This window comes from Salmo salar, chromosome 09, assembly GCF_965601325.2.
Source record: "Salmo salar chromosome 09, fSalSal1, whole genome shotgun sequence".
Lineage (NCBI taxonomy): Eukaryota > Metazoa > Chordata > Actinopteri > Salmoniformes > Salmonidae > Salmo > Salmo salar.
In genome coordinates, this window is record NC_138299.1 from 98,732,994 (window position 1) to 98,757,500 (window position 24,507).

Sequence of the window (24,507 nt, forward strand, 5' to 3'; positions counted from 1 at the left end):
CAGACATTAATCTGTCAGCTATAGGTCTAGCAGCAGATAGACATTCATCTGTCAGCCATAGGTCTAGCACCAAACATTAATCTGTCAGCCATAGGTCTAGCAGCAGATAGACATTCATCTGTCAGCCATAGGTCTAGAACCAAACATTAATCTGTCAGCCATAGGTCTAGCAGCAGACAGACATTCATCTGTCAGCCATAGGTCTAGCAGCAGATAGACATTCATCTGTCAGCCATAGGTCTAGCACCAAACATTAATCTGTCAGCTATATGTCTAGCACCAGATACACATTCATCTGTCAGCCATAGGTCTAGCACCAAACATTAATCTGTCAGCCATAGGTCTAGCACTGGATAGACATTCATCTGTCAGCCATAGGTCTAGCACCAGACATTAATCTGTCAGCCATAGGTCTAGCACCAGCCATTCATCTGTCAGCTATAGGTCTAGCACTGGATAGACATTCATCTGTCAGCCATAGGTCTAGCACCAGACATTCATCTGTCAGCCATAGGTCTAGCACCAAACATTAATCTGTCAGCTATAGGTCTAGCACCGAACATTAATCTGTCAGCTATAGGTCTAGCACCGGATAGACATTCATCTGTCAGCCATAGGTCTAGCACCAGATACACATTCATCTGTCAGCCATAGGTCTAGCACCAAACATTAATCTGTCAGCTATAGGTCTAGCACCGGATAGACATTCACCTGTCAGCCATAGGTCTAGCACTAGATACACATTCATCTGTCAGCCATAGGTCTAGCACCAGACATTAATCTGTCAGCCATAGGTCTAGCACCAGATAGACATTCATCTGTCAGCCATAGGTCTAGCACCAAACATTCATCTGTCAGCCATAGGTCTAGCACCAGACATTCTTCTGTCAGCCATAGGTCTAGCACCAGACATTCATCTGTCAGCCATAGGTCTAGCACCAGACATGCATCTGTCAGCCATAGGTCTAGCACCAGACATTAATCTGTCAGCCATAGGTCTAGCACCAGACATTCATCTGTCAGACATAGGTCTAGCACCAGACATTAATCTGTCAGCTATAGGTCTAGCAGCAGATAGACATTAATCTGTCAGCCATAGGTCTAGCACCAAACATTAATCTGTCAGCCATAGGTCTAGCACTGGATAGACATTCATCTGTCAGCCATAGGTCTAGCACCAGACATTAATCTGTCAGCCATAGGTCTAGCACCAGCCATTCATCTGTCAGCTATAGGTCTAGCACTGTATAGACATTCATCTGTCAGCTATAGGTCTAGCACTGGATAGACATTCATCTGTCAGCTATAGGTCTAGCACCAGACATTCATCTGTCAGCTATAGGTCTAGCACTGTATAGACATTCATCTGTCAGCCATAGGTCTAGCAGCAGATAGACATTCATCTGTCAGCCATAGGTCTAGCACCAGACATTCATCTGTCAGCCATAGGTCTAGCACCAAACATTAATCTGTCAGCTATAGGTCTAGCACCGGATAGACATTCATCTGTCAGCCATAGGTCTAGCACCAGATACACATTCATCTGTCAGCCATAGGTCTAGCACCAGACATTCATCTGTCAGCCATAGGTCTAGCACCAGACATTCATCTGTCAGCCATAGGTCTAGCACCAAACATTAATCTGTCAGCTATAGGTCTAGCACCGAACATTCATCTGTCAGCCATAGGTCTAGCACCAGATACACATTCATCTGTCAGCCATAGGTCTAGCACCAAACATTAATCTGTCAGCTATAGGTCTAGCACCGGATAGACATTCACCTGTCAGCCATAGGTCTAGCACTAGATACACATTCATCTGTCAGCCATAGGTCTAGCACCAGACATTAATCTGTCAGCCATAGGTCTAGCACCGGATAGACATTCATCTGTCAGCCATAGGTCTAGCACCAAACATTCATCTGTCAGCCATAGGTCTAGCACCAGACATTCATCTGTCAGCCATAGGTCTAGCACCAGACATTCATCTGTCAGCTACAGGTCTAGCACTGGATAGACATTCATCTGTCAGCCATCGGCCTAGCACCAGACATTCATCTGTCAGCTATAGGTCTAGCACCAGACATTCATCTGTCAGCTATAGGTCTAGCACTGGATATACATTCATCTGTCAGCCATAGGTCTAGCACCAGACATTCATCTGTCAGCTATAGGTCTAGCACTGGATAGACATTCATCTGTCAGCCATAGGTCTAGCACCAGACATTCATCTGTCAGCCATAGGCCTAGCACCAGATAGACATTCATCTGTCAGCTATCGGTCTAGCACCAGACATTCATCTGTCAGCTATAGGTCTAGCACCAGACATTCATCTGTTAGCCATAGGTCTAGCACCAGACATTCATCTGTCAGCCATAGGTCTAGCACCGGATATACATTCATCTGTCAGCCATAGGCCTAGCACCAGATTGACATTCATCTGTCAGCTATAGGTCTAGCACCAGATTGACATTCATCTGTCAGCTATAGGTCTAGCACCAGACATTCATCTGTCAGCCATAGGCCTAGCACCAGATAGACATTCATCTGTCAGCCATAGGCCTAGCACCGGATAGACATTCATCTGTCAGCCATAGGTCTGGCACCAAACATTCATCTGTCAGCCATAGGTCTAGCACCAGACATTCATCTGTCAGCCATAGGTCTAGCACCAGACAGTCATCTGTCAGCTATAGGTCTAGCACTGGATAGACATTCATCTGTCAGCCATCGGCCTAGCACCAGACATTCATCTGTCAGCTATAGGTCTAGCACCAGACATTCATCTGTCAGCTATAGGTCTAGCACTGGATAGACATTCATCTGTCAGCCATAGGTCTAGCACCAGACATTCATCTGTCAGCCATAGGCCTAGCACCAGATAGACATTCATCTGTCAGCTATCGGTCTAGCACCAGACATTCATCTGTCAGCTAAAGGTCTAGCACCAGACATTCATCTGTTAGCCATAGGTCTAGCACCAGACATTCATCTGTCAGCCATAGGTCTAGCACCGGATATACATTCATCTGTCAGCCATAGGCCTAGCACCAGATTGACATTCATCTGTCAGCTATAGGTCTAGCACCAGATTGACATTCATCTGTCAGCTATAGGTCTAGCACCAGACATTCATCTGTCAGCCATAGGCCTAGCACCGGATAGACATTCATCTGTCAGCCATAGGCCTAGCACCGGATAGACATTCATCTGTCAGCTATAGGTCTAGCACTGGATAGACATTCATCTGTCAGCCATAGGTCTAGCACCAGACATTCATCTGTCAGCCATAGGTCTAGCACCGGATAGACATTCATCTGTCAGCCATAGGCCTAGCACCAGACATTCATCTGTCAGCCATAGGTCTAGCACTGGACAGACATTCATCTGTCAGCCATAGGTCTAGCACCAGACATTCATCTGTCAGCCATAGGTCTAGCACTGGATAGACATTCATCTGTCAGCCATAGGTCTAGCACCGGATAGACATTCATCTGTCAGCCATAGGTCTAGCACCAGACATTAATCTGTCAGCCGTAGGTCTAGCACTGGATAGACATTCATCTGTCAGCCATAGGCCTAGCACCAGACATTCATCTGTCAGCTATAAGTCTAGCACCAGACATTAATCTGTCAGCCATAGGCCTAGCACCGGATAGACATTCATCTGTCAGCCATAGGCCTAGCACCAGACATTAATCTGTCAGCCATAGGTCTAGCACCAGACATGAATCTGTCAGCCATAGGTCTAGCACTGGATAGACATTAATATGTCAGCCATAGGCCTAGCACCAGACATTCATCTGTCAGCTATAGGTCTAGCACCAGACATTCATCTGTCAGCCATAGGTCTAGCACCGGATAGACATTCATCTGTCAGCCATAGGCCTAGCACCAGACATGAATCTGTCAGCCATAGGTCTAGCACTGGATAGACATTCATCTGTCAGCCGTTGGTCTAGCACCAGACATTCATCTGTCAGCCATAGGTCTAGCACCAGACATTAATCTGTCAGCCATAGGTCTAGCACTGGATAGACATTCATCTGTCAGCCATAGGTCTAGCACCAGACATTCATCTGTCAGCCATAGGTCTAGCACCAGACATTCATCTGTCAGCCATAGGCCTAGCACCAGACATTAATCTGTCAGCCATAGGTCTAGCACCAGACATTCATCTGTCAGCCATAGGTCTAGCACCAGACATTCATCTGTCAGCCATAGGTCTAGCACTGGATAGACATTCATCTGTCAGCCATAGGTCTAGCACCAGACATTCATCTGTTAGCCATAGGTCTAGCACCAGACATTCATCTGTCAGCCATAGGTCTAGCACTGTATAGACATTCATCTGTCAGCTATAGGTCTAGCACTGGATAGACATTCTGAGAAACTAACAAGAAAAGAGGAAGATACAACAAGAAAATAATAGCATACCGAATACTATACAATACGTTCCCATTTTTTGAAATCCTTAGTAGTTTGTTGTCAGTCGTAACCTCATGGAAATTGGCGCCTTTTTCGTTGGCGAAGAACAAATCAGGTTTCCAGATAGAGTCCAACATAGATGGGTCCAGGTCGAGAGAGTCATCGGGGTATTCACTATATGCCAGCCTGGGGTCGTTCCATTGCTGCCTCAGGAAGATATTCACTCTGTAGTCCTGGGGAGAGAACAGTTAAATGTCAATCAGTGCATCAGATTGTCAGAGAAATATCTAGGTATGTCAGTGCATTGTATAGATAGGACTCAGGGGGCGGTTTGATTGATTGATTGATTGGCTGGTTTGGTTGTTTGTTTGATTGTTTCTTAAGACAGGAGCTAAATAATGGTCCTGGTGGTTCATCGTGTCCTTTAGAAAACACATATAGCCCTTCAATAGGACTGTGGCCTTTAGCCACGACAGTCCACCGTAATTGTCAATTATTCTAGAGAACTGGCGTGCAGTTATATAATACCATAACGACTAGGCTGTAACGTAGCAGGCATGACAGCAGGTGACCTTTCCAATGGCAATCAGCCACAACATTAGAATAATGTTTTCTAGAAATTATCTCACAACACACAGATACACCTGTTTTGTTATTATGGGAATTTTGTTGGAAAATAAAAATGAGTTTTTACGGAAAACTGACTATGATTACAGAATGAGGTCTAGTCTGACTGTGATTACAGAATGAGGTCTAGTCTGACTGTGATTACAGAATGAGGTCTGGTCTGACTGTGATTACAGAATGAGGTCTAGTCTGACTGTGATTACAGAATGAGGTCTGGTCTAACTGTGATTACAGAATGAGGTCTAGTCTGACTGTGATTACAGAATGAGGTCTGGTCTGACTGTGATTACAGAATGAGGTCTAGTCTGACTGAGATTTCAGAATGAGGTCTAGTCTGACTGTGATTACAGAATGAGGTCTAGTCTGACTGTGATTACAGAATGAGGTCTAGTCTGACTGTGATTATAGAATGAGGTTAAGTCTTACTATGATTACAGAATGAGGTCTAGTTTGACTATGATTACAGAATGAGGTTTAGTCTGACTGTGATCACAACATGAGGTCTAGTCTGACTGTGATTACAGAACGAGGTCTAGTCTGACTATGGTTACAGAATGTGGTCTAGTCTGACTATGATCACAAAATGAGGTCTAGTCTGACTATGATTACAGAATGAGGTATAGTTTGACTATGGTTACAGAATGAGGTCTGGTCTGACTATGATTACAGAATGAGGTCTAGTCTGACTATGGTTACAGAATGAGGTCTGGTCTGACTATGATTACAGAATGAGGTCTAGTCTGACTATGATTACAGAATGAGGTCTAGTCTGACTATGGTTACAGAATGAGGTCTGGTCTGACTATGATTACAGAGTGAGGTCTAGTCTGTCTGTGATTACAGAATGAGGTCTTCATAGACCTTTTCATTATTTAAAATAGCAGTAATCTAGATTCTAAACACACAAGCGGAATATGAAAATATTCCCCCAACAAAGGATACAATATAAGAGTGGAGGCTGCCATAAAATTATCTCCCAGGGCAGTTAGGTAATTTCTCACATTATTGCAACACACCTTCTGTTTTTCACTAGAAGTGACTGAACCAACAAGGGTTCCAAAAGGGTTCTTCAGCTGTCCCCATAGAAAAACCCTTTTTTGTTCCAGGTAAAACTGTTTTGGGTTCCATGTAGAACCCTCTGTGGAAAGGGTTCTACATGGAACCCAAAATGCTTCTACTGTGAAACAAAAGGGTTATACCTAAACCAAGAAGGGTTCTTTAAAGGGTTCTCCAATGTGGACAGACAAATTGGTTTGCTGCCAACATAGAAATATAATTACCCGAAAGGGAAAGCACCTGTTCAAGTCAATGTTCAGTGATGGGTGGATGGGCGGCCACATTGAGTAATTCAATTTCTATGACTGTCAAAGCTACCTTATGTGATGACTGATTTGACTGTTTGTTACTATCAACTCCTTACTACTACACATTATAAGTTATATCAAGTAAGATAGAAAACAAATTGTCATCAATGTCAAATCCCACTGCTGCCACCAAATGGAAACATATTTAATGTGTGTGATAAGGATTAGCCCCTTTTTTTCAATTTTTGCCTAAAATGACATACCCAAATCTAACTGCCTGTAGCTCAGGACCTGGAGCAAGGATATGCATATTCTTGATACCATTTGAATGGAAACACTTTGGAGTTTATGGAAATGTGAAAGGAATGTAGTAGAATATAACACATTAGATCTGGTAAAAGATAATACAAAGAAAAACCAACTGTTCTTTTGTATTTTCTTTGTATCATTATCTTTGAAATGCAAGAGAAAGGCCATAATGTATTATTCCAGCCCAGGTGCAATTTAGATTTTGGCCACTAGATGGCATCAGTGTATGTGCAAAGTTTATGACTGATCCAATGAACTATTGTATTTCTGTTAAAAAGTTTGTATCAAGACTGCCCAAATGTGCCTAATTTGTTTATTAATAACTTTCATGTTCAAAATTGTGCACTCTCCTCAAACAATAGCATGGTATTCTTTCACTGTGATAGCTACTGTAAATTGGACAGTGCAGTTAGAGTAACAAGAATTTAAGCTTCCTGCAAATATCAGATATGTCTATATCCTTGGTAATTTTCTTGTTACTTACAACCTCATACTAATTGCATTAGCTCACCGTCCCGTGGAAGTCCCGAAGAAGTTTTAACATAGTGTGACCAAAAAGAAGGCGACTCAATTACCACCCCATCGACGGGGCGATTGTGCGATAAATCTCCTGGTAGACGCTGCACTTCCCAGGAGTCACGTGTATCCCCTCTCACAGGCGGAGATGGCGGTTATGGAAACATATGTCTCAGAATCCCTGCGTCAGGGGTACATTCGGTCCTCCACTTCACCCGCCTCCTCGATTTTCTTTTTTGTGAAGAAGAAGGAGGGAGGTCTGCACCCGTGTATTGACTATTGAGGTCTGAACCAGATCACTGAAAGGTATAGTTACCCGCTACCACTCATAGCCACAGCGATTGAGTCAATGCACGGGGCGCGCTTCTTCACCAAACTAGATCTCAGGAGCGCTTACAACCTGGTGCATATCCGGGAGGGAGACGAGTGGAAGACGGCTTTCAGTACCACCTCAGGGCACTATGAGTATCTCGTCATGCCGTACGGGTTGATGAATGCGCCATTAGTCTTCCAAGCGTTTGTAGACGAGATTTTCAGGGACCTGCACAGGCAGGGTGTAGTGGTGTATATTGATGACTTTCTGATATACTCCGCTACACGCGCCGAGCATGTGTCCCTGGTGCACAGGGTGCTTGTCGCCTGTTGGAGCATGACCTGTACATCAAGGCTGAGAAATGCCTGTTCTTCCAGCAGTCCATCTCCTTCCTAGGGTACCGCATTTCCACCTCAGGGGTGGAGATGGAGAGTGACCGCATTTCAGCCGTGCGTAATTGGCCGACTCCCATCACGGTAAAGGAGGTGCAGCGGTTCTTAGGGTTTACCAACTACTACCAGAGGTTTATCCAGGGTTTTGGTCAGGTAGCGGCTCCCATTACCTCACTGCTGAAGGGTCGGCTGAGGCGGACAGGGCTTTTGGTCACCTGAGGGCTCTGTTTACCTCGGCTCCCGTGCTGGCCCATCCGGATCCCACTTTGGCGTTCATAGTGGAGGTGGACGCGTCCGAGGCTGGGATAGGAGCTGTGCTCTCTCAGCGCTTGGGTACGCCACCGAAGCTCCGCCCCTGTGCCTTCCTTTGGAAGAAGCTCAGCCTGGCGGAGCGAAACTATGACGTGGGGGACCGGGAGCTGTCGTCAAGGCCTTGAATGCGTGGAGACATTGGTTTGAGGGGGCTAAACACCCTTTTCTCATCTGGACTGACCACTGCAATCTGGAGTACATCCGGGCAATGAGGAGACTGAACCCTCGTCAGGCAAGGTGGGCCATGTTTTTCACCTGTTTTGTTTTCACCCTGTCCTACAGACCAGGCTCCCAGAATGTGAAGGCAGATGCACTGTCCCGGATGTATGACACAGAGGAGCGGCCCATGGATCATACTCCCATACTTCCGGCCTCCTGCCTGGTAGCGCCGGTGGTGTGGGAGCTGGACGCGGACATTGAGCAGGCGTTACGTGCAGAGCCCGCTGCCATCCAGTGTTCCGCTGGGTGTCTGTACGTCCCGTCTGCTGTCCGTGACCGGTTGATCTATTGGGCCCACACGTCACCCTCCTCTAGTCATCCTGGGATTGGTCGGACAGTGTGCTGTTTGAGCGGGAGGTACTGGTGACCTACCTTGGCTAAGGACGTGAGGGTTTATATTTCCTCCTGCTCGGTATGCACCCAGTGTAAGGCTCCTAGGCACCTGTCCAGAGGGAAGCTCCACCCCTTACCCGTTCCACAATGGCCGTGGTCGCACCTGTCGGTGGATTTCCTTACAGATCTTCCCCCCTCACAGGGTAACACCGCGATCCTGGTCGTTGTGGATTGATTCTCTAAGTCCTGCCGTCTCCTCCCTCTGCCAGGTCTCCCTACGGCCCTACAGACTGCGGAGGCCTTGTTTACGCACGTCTTCCGGCACTGCGGGGTGCCTGAGGATATAGTGTCTGATCGAGGTCCCCAGTTCACGTCGAGGGTATGGAAGGCATTCATGGAATGTCTGGGGGTCTCGATCAGGGGTTTCACCCCGAGAGTAATGGGCAGGTGGAGAGAGTAAACCAGGATGTGGGCAGGTTCCTGCGGTCTTATTGCCGGGACCGGCCAGGGGAGTGGGCGGCGTTCGTGCCCTGGGCCGAGATGGCCTAGAACTCATTCCGCCACTCCCCCATTAACCTCTCCCCCTTCCAGTGTGTACTGGGGTAACAGCCGGTTCTGGCTCCTTGGTATCAGAGTCAGACCGAGGCTCCTGCGGTGGATGACTGGTTCCGGCGCGCGGAGGAAACATGGGACGCTGCCCATGTTCACCTTCAGCGTGCCGTGCTGCGGCAGAAAGTTGGCACAGACCGTCACCGCAGTGAGGACCCGGTGTTCACACCGGGGGACCGGGTCTGGCTCTCGACCCGAAACCTGCCCCTCCGCCTGCCCTGCCGGAAGCTGGGTCCGCGGTTTGTGGGGCCATTTAAAGTCCTGAGGAGATTGAACAAGGTGAGTTACAGGTTACAGCTTCCCCCTGATTACCGTATTAACCCCTCGTTCCATGTGTCTCTCATCAGGCCGCTGATGGCTGGCCCGCTCCAGGAGTCTGAGGTGCGGGAGGTTCCTCCGCCCCCTCTGGACATCGAGGGGGCCCCGGCGTACTCCGTTCAGTCCATACTGGATTCGAGGCGTCGGGCGAGGGGCCTTTAGTACCTCGTGGACTGCGAGGGGTATGGTCCGGAGGAGAGATGCTGGGTTCCGGTGGAGGTTGTGTTGGACCCTTCAATGCTGCGGGAGTTCCACCATCTCCGTCCGGATCGCCCTGCGCCTCGCCCTCCGGGCCGGTGTCGGTGCGCTGCTGGAGCCGCGCATCGGGGGGTGGGAGGTACTGTCACGACTTCTGCCGAAGTCGGTGCTTCTCCTTGTTCGGGCGGTGTTCGGCGGTCGACGTCGCCGGTCTTCTAGCCATCGCCGATCCATTTTTCATTTTTCCATTTGTTTTGTCTTGTTTTCCCACACACCTGGTTTTCATTCCCTCATTACGTGTTGTGTATTTAACCCTCTGTTCCTCCCATGTCTTTGTGTGGTATTGTTTGTTGTAAGTGCTTGTGCACATTTGTTTGACTGGTGCGCGTCGGGTTATTGTGCCCACATTTTGTATTTCTTATGCCGTTGGTTTTACTATTAAACTGCTCCGGCTATTACCAAGTTCTGCTCTCCTGCGTCTAACTTCCCTGCCACCAGTTACGCACCCCTTACACTCACTCTCTCAGACATGTTGGGTGTGATTTCTCTTAGCTAACAGATTTACCGCAACAGCATAGTACCCAATCCATAATGCAATTTTTGCCGAAAGCCAAATACACTCCTTCTGCGAGTCCTGACTGTGACATATTTGAAACGTTTATTTTTTATTTTTTTTGCTATGTAGTCTAATGTGACTTAGGTCTGCATGATGCAACACCCAACCAACTCTAACAACTGCCTGTAACAAACAAACATCAGGACTTTGGGATTTATGCGTTCACTCTCTAGCCTCGGGAAGAAAGAGAATGAAAGAGCAGCAGGCTAGGAATGAGTCTCAAATCGCATCCTATTCCCTACAGAGTGCACTACTTTTGTCCAAAGCCCCTGAGCCTTGGTCAAAGAATAGGCTGTCATTTGGGACTCAAGCTAGCAGAGCTAATTAAATAGCCTCTGGCTTTTCCCCTGGGTGTTGTAACTTTAAAGCTGGGTAAACAATTAGACGGTGGTGGGCCACAGAGGACCTCAGGTTCCTATTGTGGACCAGGAGCCAGGATGCATCCCAAATGGTACCCTATACCCTACACAGTACACTACTTTTGACCAGAGTCCATAGTACGCTACTTTTGACCAGAGTCCACCCTATACCCTACATAGTACACTACTTTTGACCAGAGTCCACCCTATACCCTACATAGTGCACTATGTTTGACCAGAGTCCACCCTATTCCCTACATAGTGCACTACTTTTGACCAGAGCCCACTATGCAGGGAAAATGGTGCCATTTGCGACCCAGACTCAGTCGGATCATTACATGAAACATTGTTCTCAGCAGCCCTTTGAGCACTAAAGATTTATTGATAGCATTCTCTTTAGTTTCACCTCCCCACATCCCTTATTCCATTTCTTTCTCAAATAGCATTCAGACAGAGAGAGACAAAAAGAAGGAGACAGACATAGAGAGAGAGAGAGAGACAGAGAGACAGCGAGAGAGAGAGAGACAGAGAGAGAGAGAGAAAGAGACAGACAGAAAGAGAGAGAGACAGCGAGAGAGAGAGAGAGAGAGAGAGAGAGAGAGAAAGAGACAGACAGACAGACAGACAGACAGACAGACAGACAGACAGACAGACAGACAGACAGACAGACAGACAGACAGACAGAGAGAGAGAGAGAGAGAGATAGGGACAGAGAGAGGGAGAGAGACAGACATAGAGAGAGAGAGAGAGAGAGAGAGAGAGAGAGAGAGAGAGAGAGAGAGAGACTAGGACTTGGAGGAAAGGCGCCCGGATCAATTCCACTGGTTGAGGAGTGTAGAGGGAGAAAAAGAGTGGAACATTTGTTCTGCGTGAGGAGGTTGTGCAGTCTGCAGCAGTTTTAGTTGCTTGCTCTACTAACTCTACTGATACGTCTCCCCCAAGGAGACTTGGCATGGAGACTAGAGACTAAGGCCTGGGCCATCCCAGCTCATCCCAGCTCATCCCATCCCACCCCAACCCAGTTCATCCCAGCCCATCCCGGCTCAACCCAGCCCATCCCAGCTCAACCCAGCTCATCCCATCCCAGCCCATCCTAGCCCATCTCATCCCACCCCATCCCAGCCCATCACATTCCATCCCATCCCATCACATCCCATCCCAGCCCATCCTTGCCCATCCAATCCCATCACATTCCATCCCAGCCCATCCTAGCCCATCCCATCCCATCACATTCCATTCCAGCCCATCCTAGCCCATCCCAGCCCATCACATCCCATCCCAGCCCATCCTAGCCCATCCCATCACATTCCATCCCATCCCATCCCAGCCCATCCCACCCTAGCCCATCCCATCCCATCCCAGCCCCTCCAAACCCATCCCATCCCAGCCCCTCCAAACCCATCCCATCCCAGCCTATCCAAACCCATCCCATCCTAGCCCATCCCATCACATCCCATCCCAGCCCATCCCATCCCAGCCCATCACATTCCATCCCATCCCATCCCATCCCATCCCATCCCAGCCCCTCCAAACCCATCCCATCCCAGCCCCATCAAACCCATCCCAGCCCCACCAAACCCATCCCATCCCAGCCCATCCAAACCCATCCCATCCCAGCCCATCCCATCCAAGCCCCTCCAAACCCATCCCATCCCAGCCTATCCCATCCTAGCCCATCCTAACCCATCCCATTCCAGCCTATCCCATCCTAGCCCATCCCAACCCATCCCATTCCAGCCCCTCCAAACCCATCCCATCCCAGCCTTGCTTTATTTGTCCACCTGCTCTGAGCTCTCTGAGACCCTTAAATATGTTGTCATTATGGTGGGAGAAATGAAATGATGACAATGAGGTAGGAAGGATCTGTGATCAGGGTTTGTTTGAATTCCATACTATGTAACTGAGTGTCTCCAGATAAACAGAAAGTCAACCTATCGTTTCTATAACTGCCAGTCAGTCCTTGACTGTATTTGACTTGTGTACAGACAGGGATTTCCATCAGAGGACACATTGATCTGCTACCTGCTATCCCACTGGGTACACACTGGTTGAATCAACGTTGAACTGACGTCTGTGCCCAGTGGCTTGGGTCTGTTTCTATGATCTGCTACCTGCTATCCCACTGGGTACACACTGGTTGAATCAACGTTGAATTGACGTCTGTGCCCAGTGGCTTGGGTCTGTTTCTATGATCTGCTACCTGTTGTTGGTCTGTTTCTATGTTGTTGTCCGTCCTTCAAACAACATATTTTTCACTGCTCCGCCTTGAGCTAGCACCCTATATCACAACTCTACTATCTGTCTCCATGTTGGTCTACTGTCCTTCTGTCTCCATGTCCGTCTGTCTCCATGTTGGTCTACTGTCCTTCTGTCTCCATGTTGGTCTACTGTCCTTCTGTCTCCATGTCCTTCTGTCTCCATGTTGGTCTACTGTCCTTCTGTCTCCATGTCCTTCTGTCTCCATGTTGGTCTACTGTCCTTCTGTCTCCATGTTGGTCTACTGTCCTTCTGTCTCCATGTCCTTCTGTCTCCATTTTGGTCTACTGTCCTTCTGTCTCCATGTTGGTCTACTGTCCTTCTGTCTCCATGTCCTTCTGTCTCCATGTTGGTCTACTGTCCTTCTGTCTCCATGTTGGTCTACTGTCCTTCTGTCTCCATGTTGGTCTACTGTACTTCTGTCTACATGTTGGTCTACTGTCCTTCTGTCTCCATGTTGGTCTACTGTCCTTCTGTCTACATGTTGGTCTACTGTACTTCTGTCTCCATGTTGGTCTACTGTCCTTCTGTCTCCATGTCCTTCTGTCTCCATGTTGGTCTACTGTCCTTCTGTCTCCATGTTGGTCTACTGTCCTTCTGTCTCCATGTTGGTCTACTGTCCTTCTGTCTCCATGATGGTCTACTGTACTTCTGTCTACATGTTGGTCTACTGTCCTTCTGTCTCCATGTTGGTCTACTGTCCTTCTGTCTCCATGTCCTTCTGTCTCCATGTTGGTCTACTGTCCTTCTGTCTCCATGTTGGTCTACTGTCCTTCTGTCTCCATGTCCTTCTGTCTCCATGTTGGTCTACTGTCCTTCTGTCTCCATTTTGGTCTACTGTCCTTCTGTCTCCATGTTGGTCTACTGTCCTTCTGTCTCCATGTTGGTCTACTGTCCTTCTGTCTCCATGTTGGTCTACTGTCCTTCTGTCTCCATGTTGGTCTACTGTACTTCTGTCTACATGTTGGTCTACTGTCCTTCTGTCTCCATGTTGGTCTACTGTCCTTCTGTCTCCATGTCTTTCTGTCTCCATGTTGGTCTACTGTCCTTCTGTCTCCATGTTGGTCTACTGTCCTTCTGTCTCCATGTCCTTCTGTCTTCATGTTGGTCTATGGTCCTTCTGTCTCCATGATGGTCTACTGTACTTCTGTCTACATGTTGGTCTACTGTCCTTTTGTCTCCATGTTGGTCTACTGTCCTTCTGTCTCCATGTTGGTCTACTGTCCTTCTGTCTCCATGTTGGTCTATGGTCCTTCTGTCTCCATGTCCTTCTGTCTCCATGTCCTTCTGTCTCCATGTTGGTCTACTGTCCTTCTGTCTCCATGTTGGTCTACTGTCCTTCTGTCTCCATGTTGGTCTACTGTCCTTCTGTCTCCATGTTGGTCTACTGTCCTTCTGTCTCCATGTCCTTCTGTCTCCATGTTGGTCTACTGTCCTTCTGTCTCCATGTCCTTCTGTCTCCATGTTGGTCTACTGTCCTTCTGTCTCCATGTTGGTCTACTGTCCTTCTGTCTCCATGTCCTTCTGTCTCCATGTTGGTCTACTGTCCTTCTGTCTCCATGTCCTTCTGTCTTCATGTTGGTCTATGGTCCTTCTGTTTCCATGATGGTCTACTGTACTTCTGTCTACATGTTGGTCTACTGTCCTTTTGTCTCCATGTTGGTCTACTGTCCGACTGTCTCCATGTCCTTCTGTCTCCATGTTGGTCTACTGTTCCTTCTGTCTCCATGTTGGTCTACTGTCCTTCTGTCTCCATGTCCTTCTGTCTCCATGTTGGTCTACTGTCCTTCTGTCTCCATGTTGGTCTACTGTCCTTCTGTCTCCATGTCCTTCTGTCTCCATGTTGGTCTACTGTCCTTCTGTCTCCATGTCCTTCTGTCTCCATGTTGGTCTATGGTCCTTCTGTCTCCATGTTGGTCTACTGTCCTTCTGTCTCCATGTTGGTCTACTGTACTTCTGTCTCCATGATGGTCTACTGTCCTTCTGTCTCCATGTTGGTCTACTGTCCTTCTGTCTCCATGTTGGTCTACTGTCCTTCTGTCTCCATGTTGGTCTACTGTCCTTCTGTCTCCATGTTGGTCTACTGTCTTTCTGTCTCCATGTTGGTCTATGGTCCTTCTGTCTCCATGATGGTCTACTGTCCTTCTGTCTCCATGATGGTCTACTGTCCTTCTGTCTCCATGTCCTTCTGTCTCCATGTTGGTCTACTGTACTTCTGTCTACATGTTGGTCTACTGTCCTTCTGTCTCCATGTCCTTCTGTCTCCATGTTGGTCTACTGTCCTTCTGTCTCCATGTTGGTCTACTGTCCTTCTGTCTCCATGTTGGTCTACTGTCCTTCTGTCTACATGTTGGTCTACTGTACTTCTGTCTCCATGTTGGTCTACTGTCCTTCTGTCTCCATGTTGGTCTACTGTCCTTCTGTCTCCATGTCCTTCTGTCTCCATGTTGGTCTACTGTACTTCTGTCTACATGTTGGTCTACTGTACTTCTGTCTACATGTTGGTCTACTGTCCTTCTGTCTCCATGTTGGTCTACTGTCCTTCTGTCTACATGTTGGTCTACTGTACTTCTGTCTACATGTTGGTCTACTGTCCTTCTGTCTCCATGTTGGTCTACTGTCCTTCTGTCTCCATGTCCTTCTGTCTCCATGTTGGTCTACTGTCCTTCTGTCTCCATGTTGGTCTACTGTCCTTCTGTCTCCATGTTGGTCTACTGTCCTTCTGTCCCCATGTTAGTCTACTGTCCTTCTGTCTCCATGTTGGTCTACTGTCCTTCTGTCTCCATGTTGGTCTATGGTCCTTCTGTCTCCATGATGGTCTACTGTCCTTCTGTCTCCATGTTGGTCTACTGTCCTTCTGTCTCCATGTCCGTCTGTCTCCATGTTGGTCTACTGTCCTTCTGTCTACATGTTGGTCTACTGTCCTTCTGTCTCCATGTTGGTCTACTGTCCTTCTGTCTCCATGTCCTTCTGTCTCCATGATGGTCTACTGTCCTTCTGTCTCCATGTTGGTCTACTGTCCTTCTGTCTCCATGTTGGTCTACTGTCCTTCTGTCTCCATGATGGTCTACTGTCCTTCTGTCTCCATGTTGGTCTACTGTCCTTCTGTCTCCATGTTGGTCTACTGTCCTTCTGTCTCCATGTCCTTCTGTCTCCATGTTGGTCTACTGTCCTTCTGTCTCCATGTTGGTCTACTGTCCTTCTGTCTCCATGATGGTCTACTGTCCTTCTGTCTCCATGTTGGTCTACTGTCCTTCTGTCTCCATGTTGGTCTACTGTCCTTCTGTCTCCATGTTGGTCTACTGTCCTTCTGTCTCCATGTCCTTCTGTCTCCATGTTGGTCTACTGTCCTTCTGTCTCCATGTTGGTCTACTGTCCTTCTGTCTCCATGATGGTCTACTGTCCTTCTGTCTCCATGTTGGTCTACTGTCCTTCTGTCTCCATGTCCTTCTGTCTCCATGTTGGTCTACTGTCCTTCTGTCTCCATGTTGGTCTACTGTCCTTCTGTCTCCATGTCCTTCTGTCTCCATGATGGTCTACTGTCCTTCTGTCTCCATGTTGGTCTACTGTCCTTCTGTCTCCATGTTGGTCTACTGTCCTTCTGTCTCCATGATGGTCTACTGTCCTTCTGTCTCCATGTTGGTCTACTGTACTTCTGTCTCCATGTTGGTCTACTGTCCTTCTGTCTCCATGTTGGTCTACTGTCCTTCTGTCTCCATGTTGGTCTACTGTCCTTCTGTCTCCATGTTGGTCTACTGTCCTTCTGTCTACATGTTGATCTACTGTCCTTCAAACAACATATATTTCACCTCAGTGTCTTTTTCTAGATATCCTAGACCTCTTGATCTACTATCTTGATAAATAATCGACAAACAACTGATTATTTTATAATACCTAATAGATATGTATTCTTCACAAAATGAGTATGAATGATGACCCCTTGAAGACATGAATATATCTGAACAGTAGATATGAAGCCCCTCTGAACTGAGTTTTGAATAGAGATTAAGTTCAATGAGTCAGATAAATATTATTCTAAATATTCAGGCGAGGAGGCACTGCTTGTAATTCCAGAAGAAGATGTTGGGCACACTGCATATTAAGGCTATCGTTATTTAAATTCAATCACAATCTTAGAGGCATAGTTATACAAGTCAAAATACTGTTGAAAATAAAAATGATTCAGTGTATCCTCACATTAACTTCCAAATATCAAAATCAACAGAAATCAATGTTCTTCTGTTGAAGGGTATTTACATTGAAAAGGTAAACGTATTTGGACTTACCATTGTTGTTTCAGCGATGGACCCAAAACTGTTAATAAAAATGTTGCACGTTACGTTTACAGGGGGACCTGTGAAAGAATGAAAAATAAATAATATTATTTTCTTATTACAGAACTGGGAAACAAAAACCCCTCCTTGCAGACAGAAAACGTACAGAAAGCACAGTCCTTCCTCCTTCCTCCTTTTTTTACACAGAAAACACAGTCCTTCCTCCTTCCTCCTTTATTACACAGAAAGCACAGTCCTTCCTCCTTCCTCCTTTTTTTACACAGAAAACACAGTCCTTCCTCCTTCCTCCTTTTTTACACAGAAAACACAGTCCTTCCTCCTTCCTCCTTTTTTACACAGAAAACGCAGTTCTTCCTCCTTCCTCCATTTTTACACAGAAAACACAGTCCTTCCTCCTTCCTCCTTTATTACACAGAAAACACAGTCCTTCCTCCTTCCTCCTTTTTTACACAGAAAACACAGTCCTTCCTCCTTCCTCCTTTTTTACACTGAAAACACAGTCCTTCCTCCTTCCTCCTTTTTTACACAGAAAACAGTCCTTCCTCCTTCCTCCTTTTTTTACACAGAAAACACAGTCCTTCCTCCTTCCTCCTTTTTTACACTGAAAACACAGTCCTTCCTCCTTCATCCTTTTTTACACAGAAAACACAGTCCTTCCTCCTTCCTCCTTTTTTACACAGAAAACACAGTCCTTCCTCCTTCCTCCTTTATTACACAGAAAACACAGTCCTTCCTCCTTCCTCCTTTTTTACACAGAAAACGCAGTTCTTCCTCCTTCCTCCATTTTTACACAGAAAACACAGTCCTTCCTCCTTCCTCCTTTATTACACAGAAAACACAGTCCTTCCTCCTTCCTCCTTTTTTACACAGAAAACACAGTCCTTCCTCCTTCCTCCTTTATTACACAGAAAACACAGTCCTTCCTCCTTCCTCCTTTTTTACACTGAAAACACAGTCCTTCCTCCTTCCTCCTTTTTTACACAGAAAACAGTCCTTCCTCCTTCCTCCTTTTTTTACACAGAAAACACAGTCCTTCCTCCTTCCTCCTTTTTTTACACTGAAAACACAGTCCTTCCTCCTTCCTCCTTTTTTACACAGAAAACACAGTCCTTCCTCCTTCCTCCTTTTTTACACAGAAAACACAGTCCTTCCTCCTTCCTCCTTTATTACACAGAAAACACAGTCCTTCCTCCTTTCTCCATTTTTACACAGAAAACACAGAGTTTCCTCCTTCCTCCTTTTTTACACAGAAAACACAAAGTCCTTCAGAAAACACAAAGTCCTATTGTGGAACACATAATATAATATAATATAATATGCCATTTAACCGATGCTTTTGCCAAAGCGACTTCGTCTTTATGTACGTGCGATCCTGGGAATCTTCAGAGGACCACAATGGAATTCCCCATAAGCCTGTGTGAAACTATACACAGAAGTACTGTAATATCACGTTGTAAACACACAGCGCTCCATGTTGACTGAGAGATTCTGAGAATGTCTCTCTCTCCCCCTCCCACCCCCCCAAAAAAAGCTAAGATCCTCAGAGACACTTCTAGGTTGTTTTCAGACAACAGTGCCGAGGTTAGAACGAACAACACAGGGTTGAAGCGTGTCCGTTGAGGGCCGTATTACCTGCTTGTACAAACATAAATGTGATTACCCAGTGCCCGGTGACAAAAGGTCACTTTCAATGGGCTCAAGGAGAAAGGACAGCAATGGGAAGATGTCTAGCCCCCATCCACCCCCTCAGGAAATGACAGATATTGGCTTTGAGCGGTAAATCATATTGAGTACCAATTCCAGGAAAACCCCTCCTCATCGCCTATACCTTCTACATAAAGCCGGAAAGCCAATCATTTTGGTTAATTAAAGGATTCTACTTATTGTTTATATCAAAAAGGGTACATCATTTTAACTTGATTTTACAGTACATCAAATTTGTGGGTCACAAAGGTATGGTAATATATATGATACAGTATAATTGCACATAGTCACATGTCACAGCAGGACTACATTCCCTGAACATTTAAGCTCACATCCTGTACATTTTAACACAAACAACCTCTGTGTTTAAGTTGTCAAGCTTCCTCTAATACAGATGCCTGGTGGCTACAATGAACTGAAGGCTCTGAATTATTTTGATGGCCAATTATTGTCCCTGTCACTGTCTTACAGCTGCTGCACTGAGGAAGTAGTACACACACACACACACACACACACACACACACACACACACACACACACACACACACACACACACACACACACACACACACACACACACACACACACACACACACACACAAACTTAGTTCTTCGTTAACCTATCAAATACAACCTCAGGAGATGGAGATGCAGAGGAAATCAGCAGGTTTTACCCCGGAGCAAATATCTTGTTTTTTAGGTACATCATCGAATTAAATGAATATCAATAAAATAAACAGGACAAAATAAGTAAAGAAAATAAATAAATAATTAAGTCTAGTTTTATAGCATGAATGCTCGTGACAACAATCAGCGTATACATTAAAGATCCCACATTAAAACGTTCTAAGATTTACAATGTTTCACACTGCGTCTTCTTCTATACTTTCTAACAAACTAACTTCCCACAATGCTGGTCGGCAATATTAACGTCTTTCTTTTCAGGGCTGGGGAAAGACGAGGGGAAAAGAGAAGAAAGAGGATGGGGAAAAGAGGAGAAAAGAGGAGGGCAAAAGAGGAGGTGAAAAGAGGAGGAAAGAGGAGGAGGAAAGAGGAGGAGAAAAGAGGAGGAAAGAGGAGGAGAAAAGAGGAGGAGAAAAGAGGAGGGGAAAGAGGAGGGTAGAGGAAGAGAAAAGAGGAGGAAAGAGGAGGGGAAAAGAGGAGGAGAAAAGAGGAGGGGAAAAGAGGAGGAGAAAAGAGGAGGACAGAGGATGAGAAAAGAGGAGGAAAGAGGTGGGGAAAAGAGGAGGAAAGAGGAGGAGAAAAAAGGGGAAAAGAGGAGGTGAAAAGAGGAGGAGAAAAGAGGCGAAAAGAGGAGGTGAAAAGAGGAGGGAAGAGGAGGAAAGAGGAGAGGAAAAGAGGAGGGGAAAAGAGGAGGGGAAAAGAGGAGGAGAAAAGAGGAGGAAAAAGGAGGGGAAAAGAGGGGAAAAGAGGAGGCTAAGAGGGCAGAAGAGGAGGTGAAAAGAGGGGAAAAGAGGAGGAGGAAAGAGGAGGAAAGAGGAGGAGGACAGAGGAGGAGGAAAGAGGAGGCTAAGAGGGGAAAAGAGGAGGTGAAAAGAGGAGGGGAAAGAGGAGGGGAAAGAGGAGGAAAGAGGAGAGGAAAAAGGAGAAGAAAAGAGGGGAAAAGAGGAGTTGAAAAGAGGAGGAAAGATGAGTAGGAAAGAGGAGGAGAAAAGAGGGGGAAAGAGGAGGAGAAAAGAGGAGGTGAAAAGAGGAGGAAAGAGGAGGAGGAAAGAGGAGGAAAGAGGAGAAGGAAAGAGGAGGAAAGAGGAGGCAAAGAGGGGAAAAGAGGAGGTGAAAAGAGGAGGGGAAAGAGGAGAGGAAGAGAGGAGGAAAGAGGAGGAGAAAAGAGGGGAAAAGAGGAGGAGAAAAGAGGAGGAGAAAAGAGAAGGAAAGAGGAGGAGGAAAGAGGAGTAAAGAAGAGGAGGAAAGAGGAGGAAAGAGGGGAAAAGAGGAGGTGAAAAGAGGAGAAGAAGGAGGAGGAAAGAGGAGAGGAAAAGAGGAGGAAAGAGGAGGAGAAAAGAGGAGAAAAGAGGAGAAAAGAGGTGGAAAAGAGGGGAAAAGACGAGGGGAAAAGAGGAGGGGAAAAGAGGAGGAGAAAAGAGGAGGAAAGAGGAGGGGAAAAGAGGAGGAGAAAAGAGGAGGGGAAAAGAGGAGAAAGAGGAGGAAAGAGGAGAGGAAAAGAGGAGGTGAAAAGAGGAGGGGAAAAGAGCAGGAGAAAAGAGGAGGAGAAAAGAGGGGAAAAGAGGAGGTGAAAAGAGGAGAAAAGAGGAGGAAAAGAGGGGAAAAGAGGAGGGAAAGAGGGGAAAGAGGAGGGGAAAAGAGGAGGTGAAAAGAGAGGGGAAAAGAGGAGGAGAAAAGAGGAGGATAAAGAGGAGAGGAAGAGAGGAGGAAAGAGGAGGAGAAAAAGGAGAAGAAAAGAGGAGGAGAAAAGAGGGGAAAAGAGGAGGAAATATGATGAGAAAAGAGGAGGAGAAAAGAGAAGGAAAGAGGAGGAGGAAAGAGGAGTAAAAAAGAGTAGGAAAAAGGAGGAAAGAGGGGAAAAGAGGAGGTGAAAAGAGGAGGGGAAGGAGGAGGAAAGAGGAGAGGAAAAGAGGAGAGAAGAGGAGGGGGAAAGAGGAGGAGAAAAAAGGAGAAAAGAGGAGGAAAAGAGGGGAAAAGACGAGGGGAAAAGAGGAGGGGAAAAGAGGAGGAGAAAAGAGGGGAAAAGAGGAGGTGAAAAGAGAGGGATAGAGGAGGGAAAGAGGAGGCGAAAAGAGGAGGGGAAAAGAGGAGGGAAAAAGAGGAGGGGAAAAGACGAGGAAAGAGGAGGAGAAAAGAGGGGAAAATAGGAGGCTAAGAGGGGAGAAGAGGAGGTGAAAAGAGTGGAAAAGAGGAGGAGAAAAGAGGAGGAGGAAAGAGGAGGAAAGAGGAGGAGGACAGAGGAGGAAAGAGGAGGCAAAGAGGGGAAAAGAGGAGGTGGAAAGAGGAGTAAAGAGGAGGAAAGAGGAGTTGAAAAGAGGAGGAAAGACGAGTAGGAAAGAGGAGGAGAAAAGAGGGGGAAAGAGGTAGGGAAAAGTGGAGGAGAAAAGAGGAGGGGAAAAGAGGAGGGGAAAGAGGAGAGGAAAAGAGGAGGAAAGAGGAAAAAGAAAGAGGAGGCGAAAAGAGGAGGAGAAAAGAGGGGAAAAGAGGAGGAAATAGGATGAGAAAAGAGGAGGTGAAAAGAGGAGGAAGAGGAGGAGGGTAGAGGAGGCAAGAGGTGAGGAAAGAGGAGGAGAAAGAGGGGGAAAGAGGAGGAGAAAAGAGGAGGTGAAAAGAGGAGGAAAGAGGAGGAGGAAAGAGGAGGAAAGAGGAGGAGGAAAGAGGAGGAGAAAGAGGAGGCAAAGAGGAGGAAAAGAGGAGGTGAAAAGAGGAGGATAGAGGAGGCAAAGAGGAGGAGAAAAGAGGAGGGGGAAAGAGGCGGAAAAAGAGGAGGAGAAAAGAGGGGAAAGAGGAGGTGAAAAGAGGAGGAAAGAGGAGGAGAAAAGAGGGGAAAAGAGAAGGTGAAAAGAGGAGGGAAAAGAGGAGGAAAGAGGAGGAGGAAAGAGGAGGAAAGAGGCGGAAAGAGGAGGAAAGAGGAGGTGAAAAGAGGAGGATAGAGGAGCAAGAGGAGAGAAAGAGGAGGGAAAAGAGGAGTGAAAAGAGGAGGAAAGAGGAGGAGAAAAGAGGGGAAAAGAGGAGGGAAAGAGGGGAGAAGAGGAGGTGAAAAGAGGGGAAGGAGGAGGAGAAAAGAGGAGGAGGAAAGAGGAGGCGAAAAGAGGAGGAAAGAAGAGGAGAGAGGAGTGGAAAAGAGGAGGGAAGAGGAGGGGAAAAGAGGTGGAGAAAAGAGGAGGAAAGAAGAGGAGAAAAGAGGGGAAAAGAGGAGGTGAAAAGAGGAGGTGAAAAGAGGAGGGGAAAAGAGGAGGGGGAAAGAGGAGGGGGAAAGAGGAGGAGAAAAGTGGAGGAGAAAAGAGGGGAAAAGAGGAGGTGAAAAGAGGAGGGTAGAGGAGGCAAAGAAGATGAGAAAAGAGGAGGGGAAAAGAGGAGAAGAAAAGAGGAGGAAAGAGGAGAAAAGAGGGGAAAGAGAAGGGGGAAAGAGGAGGAGAAAAGAGGAGGAGTAAAGAGGAGGAGAAAGAGGGGAAAAGAGGAGGTGAAAAGAGGAGGGTAGAGGAGGCAAAGAAGAGGAGAAAAAGGAGGGGAAAAGAGGAGGAAAGAGGAGGAGGAAAGAGGAGGAGAAAAGAGGAGGAATGAGGAGGAAAGCGGAAGAGAGAGGAGGGGAAAAGTGGAGGAAAGAGTAGGGGAAAACATGCGGAGAAAAGAGGAGGAAAGTGGAGGAAGAGGAGGAGAAAAGAGGGGAATGAGGAGGGAAAAACAGGAGGTGAAAAGAGAAGGAAAGAGGAGGGGAAAAGAGGGGAAAAGAGGAGGTGAAAAGAGGAGGAAGGAGGAGGCAAAGAGGGGAAAAGAGGAGGAGAAAAGAGGAGGAAAAAAGAGGAGGGGAAAATAGGAGGGGAAAAGAGGAGGAAAGAGGAGGCAATGAGGGGAAAAGAGGAGGCAAAGAGGAGGAGAAAAGAGGAGGGGAAAAGAGGAGGGGAAAATAGGAGGGGAAAAGAGGAGGAGAAAAGAGGAAAGAGGAGGAGAAAAGAGGGGAAAAGAGGAGGAAAAGAGGGGAGAAGAGGAGGTGAAAAGAGGGGAAAGAGGAGGAGAAAAGAGGAGGAGAAAAGAGGAGGCAAGAAGAGGCAAAGAGGGGAAAGAGGAGGAGAAAAGAGGAGGAGAAAAGAGGAGGAGAGAGGAGGGGAAAAGAGGAGGAAAGAGGAGGGGAAAAGAGGAGGAGAAAAGAGGGGAGAGGAGGAGGGAAGAGGAGGAGTAAAGAGGGGGAAAGAGGAGGGGAAAAGACGAGGAAAGAGGAGGAGAAAAGAGGGGAAAAGAGGAGGTGAAAGGAGGAGGCAAGAGGGGGGGAAAGAGGAGGAGAAAATAGGAGGTGAGAAGAGGAGGAGAAAATAGTAGGAGAAAATAGGAGAAAAGAGGTGAGAAAGAGGAGGGGAAAAGAGGAGGAGAAAAGAGGAGGAAAGAGGAGGAAAGAGGAGGAGGAAAGAGGAGGGGAAAAGAGGAGGAGAAAAGAGGAGGAAAGAGGAGGAGGAAAGAGGAAAAAAGAGGAGGAGGAAAGAGGAGGAGGAAAAGAGGAGGAGAAAAGAGGAGGAGAATAGAGGGGAAAAGAGGAGGTGAAAAGAAGAGGAAAGAGGAGGGGAAAATAGGAGGAGAAAAGAGGAGGAGGAAAGAGGAGGCAAGAAGAGGCAAAGAGGGGAAAGAGGAGAAAAGAGGAGAAAAGAGGGGAAAAGAGGAGGTGAAAAGAGGAGGGGGATTTGATTACAAATGTAATCATTTGTATTTTCTTGACATTCCT

General features: G+C 46.9%; 1 protein-coding gene across 3 annotated transcripts in view; it reads right to left on the minus strand.

Moving 5' to 3' along the window:
• The window catches only part of LOC106612254 (glycine receptor, alpha 1), a 143,149-nt gene that overhangs the window by 48,750 nt on the left and 69,892 nt on the right, over positions 1 to 24,507 (minus strand). For all 3 annotated transcript variants that reach the window (XM_082956097.1, XM_082956096.1, XM_082956095.1), the window contains 2 exons: positions 17,397 to 17,464; positions 4,439 to 4,662 (listed from right to left, as the gene is read on the minus strand). In XM_082956097.1, coding sequence (XP_082812223.1) covers positions 4,439 to 4,662; positions 17,397 to 17,464 — 292 coding nt within the window. The remainder of the gene's footprint in view (positions 1 to 4,438; positions 4,663 to 17,396; positions 17,465 to 24,507) is intronic.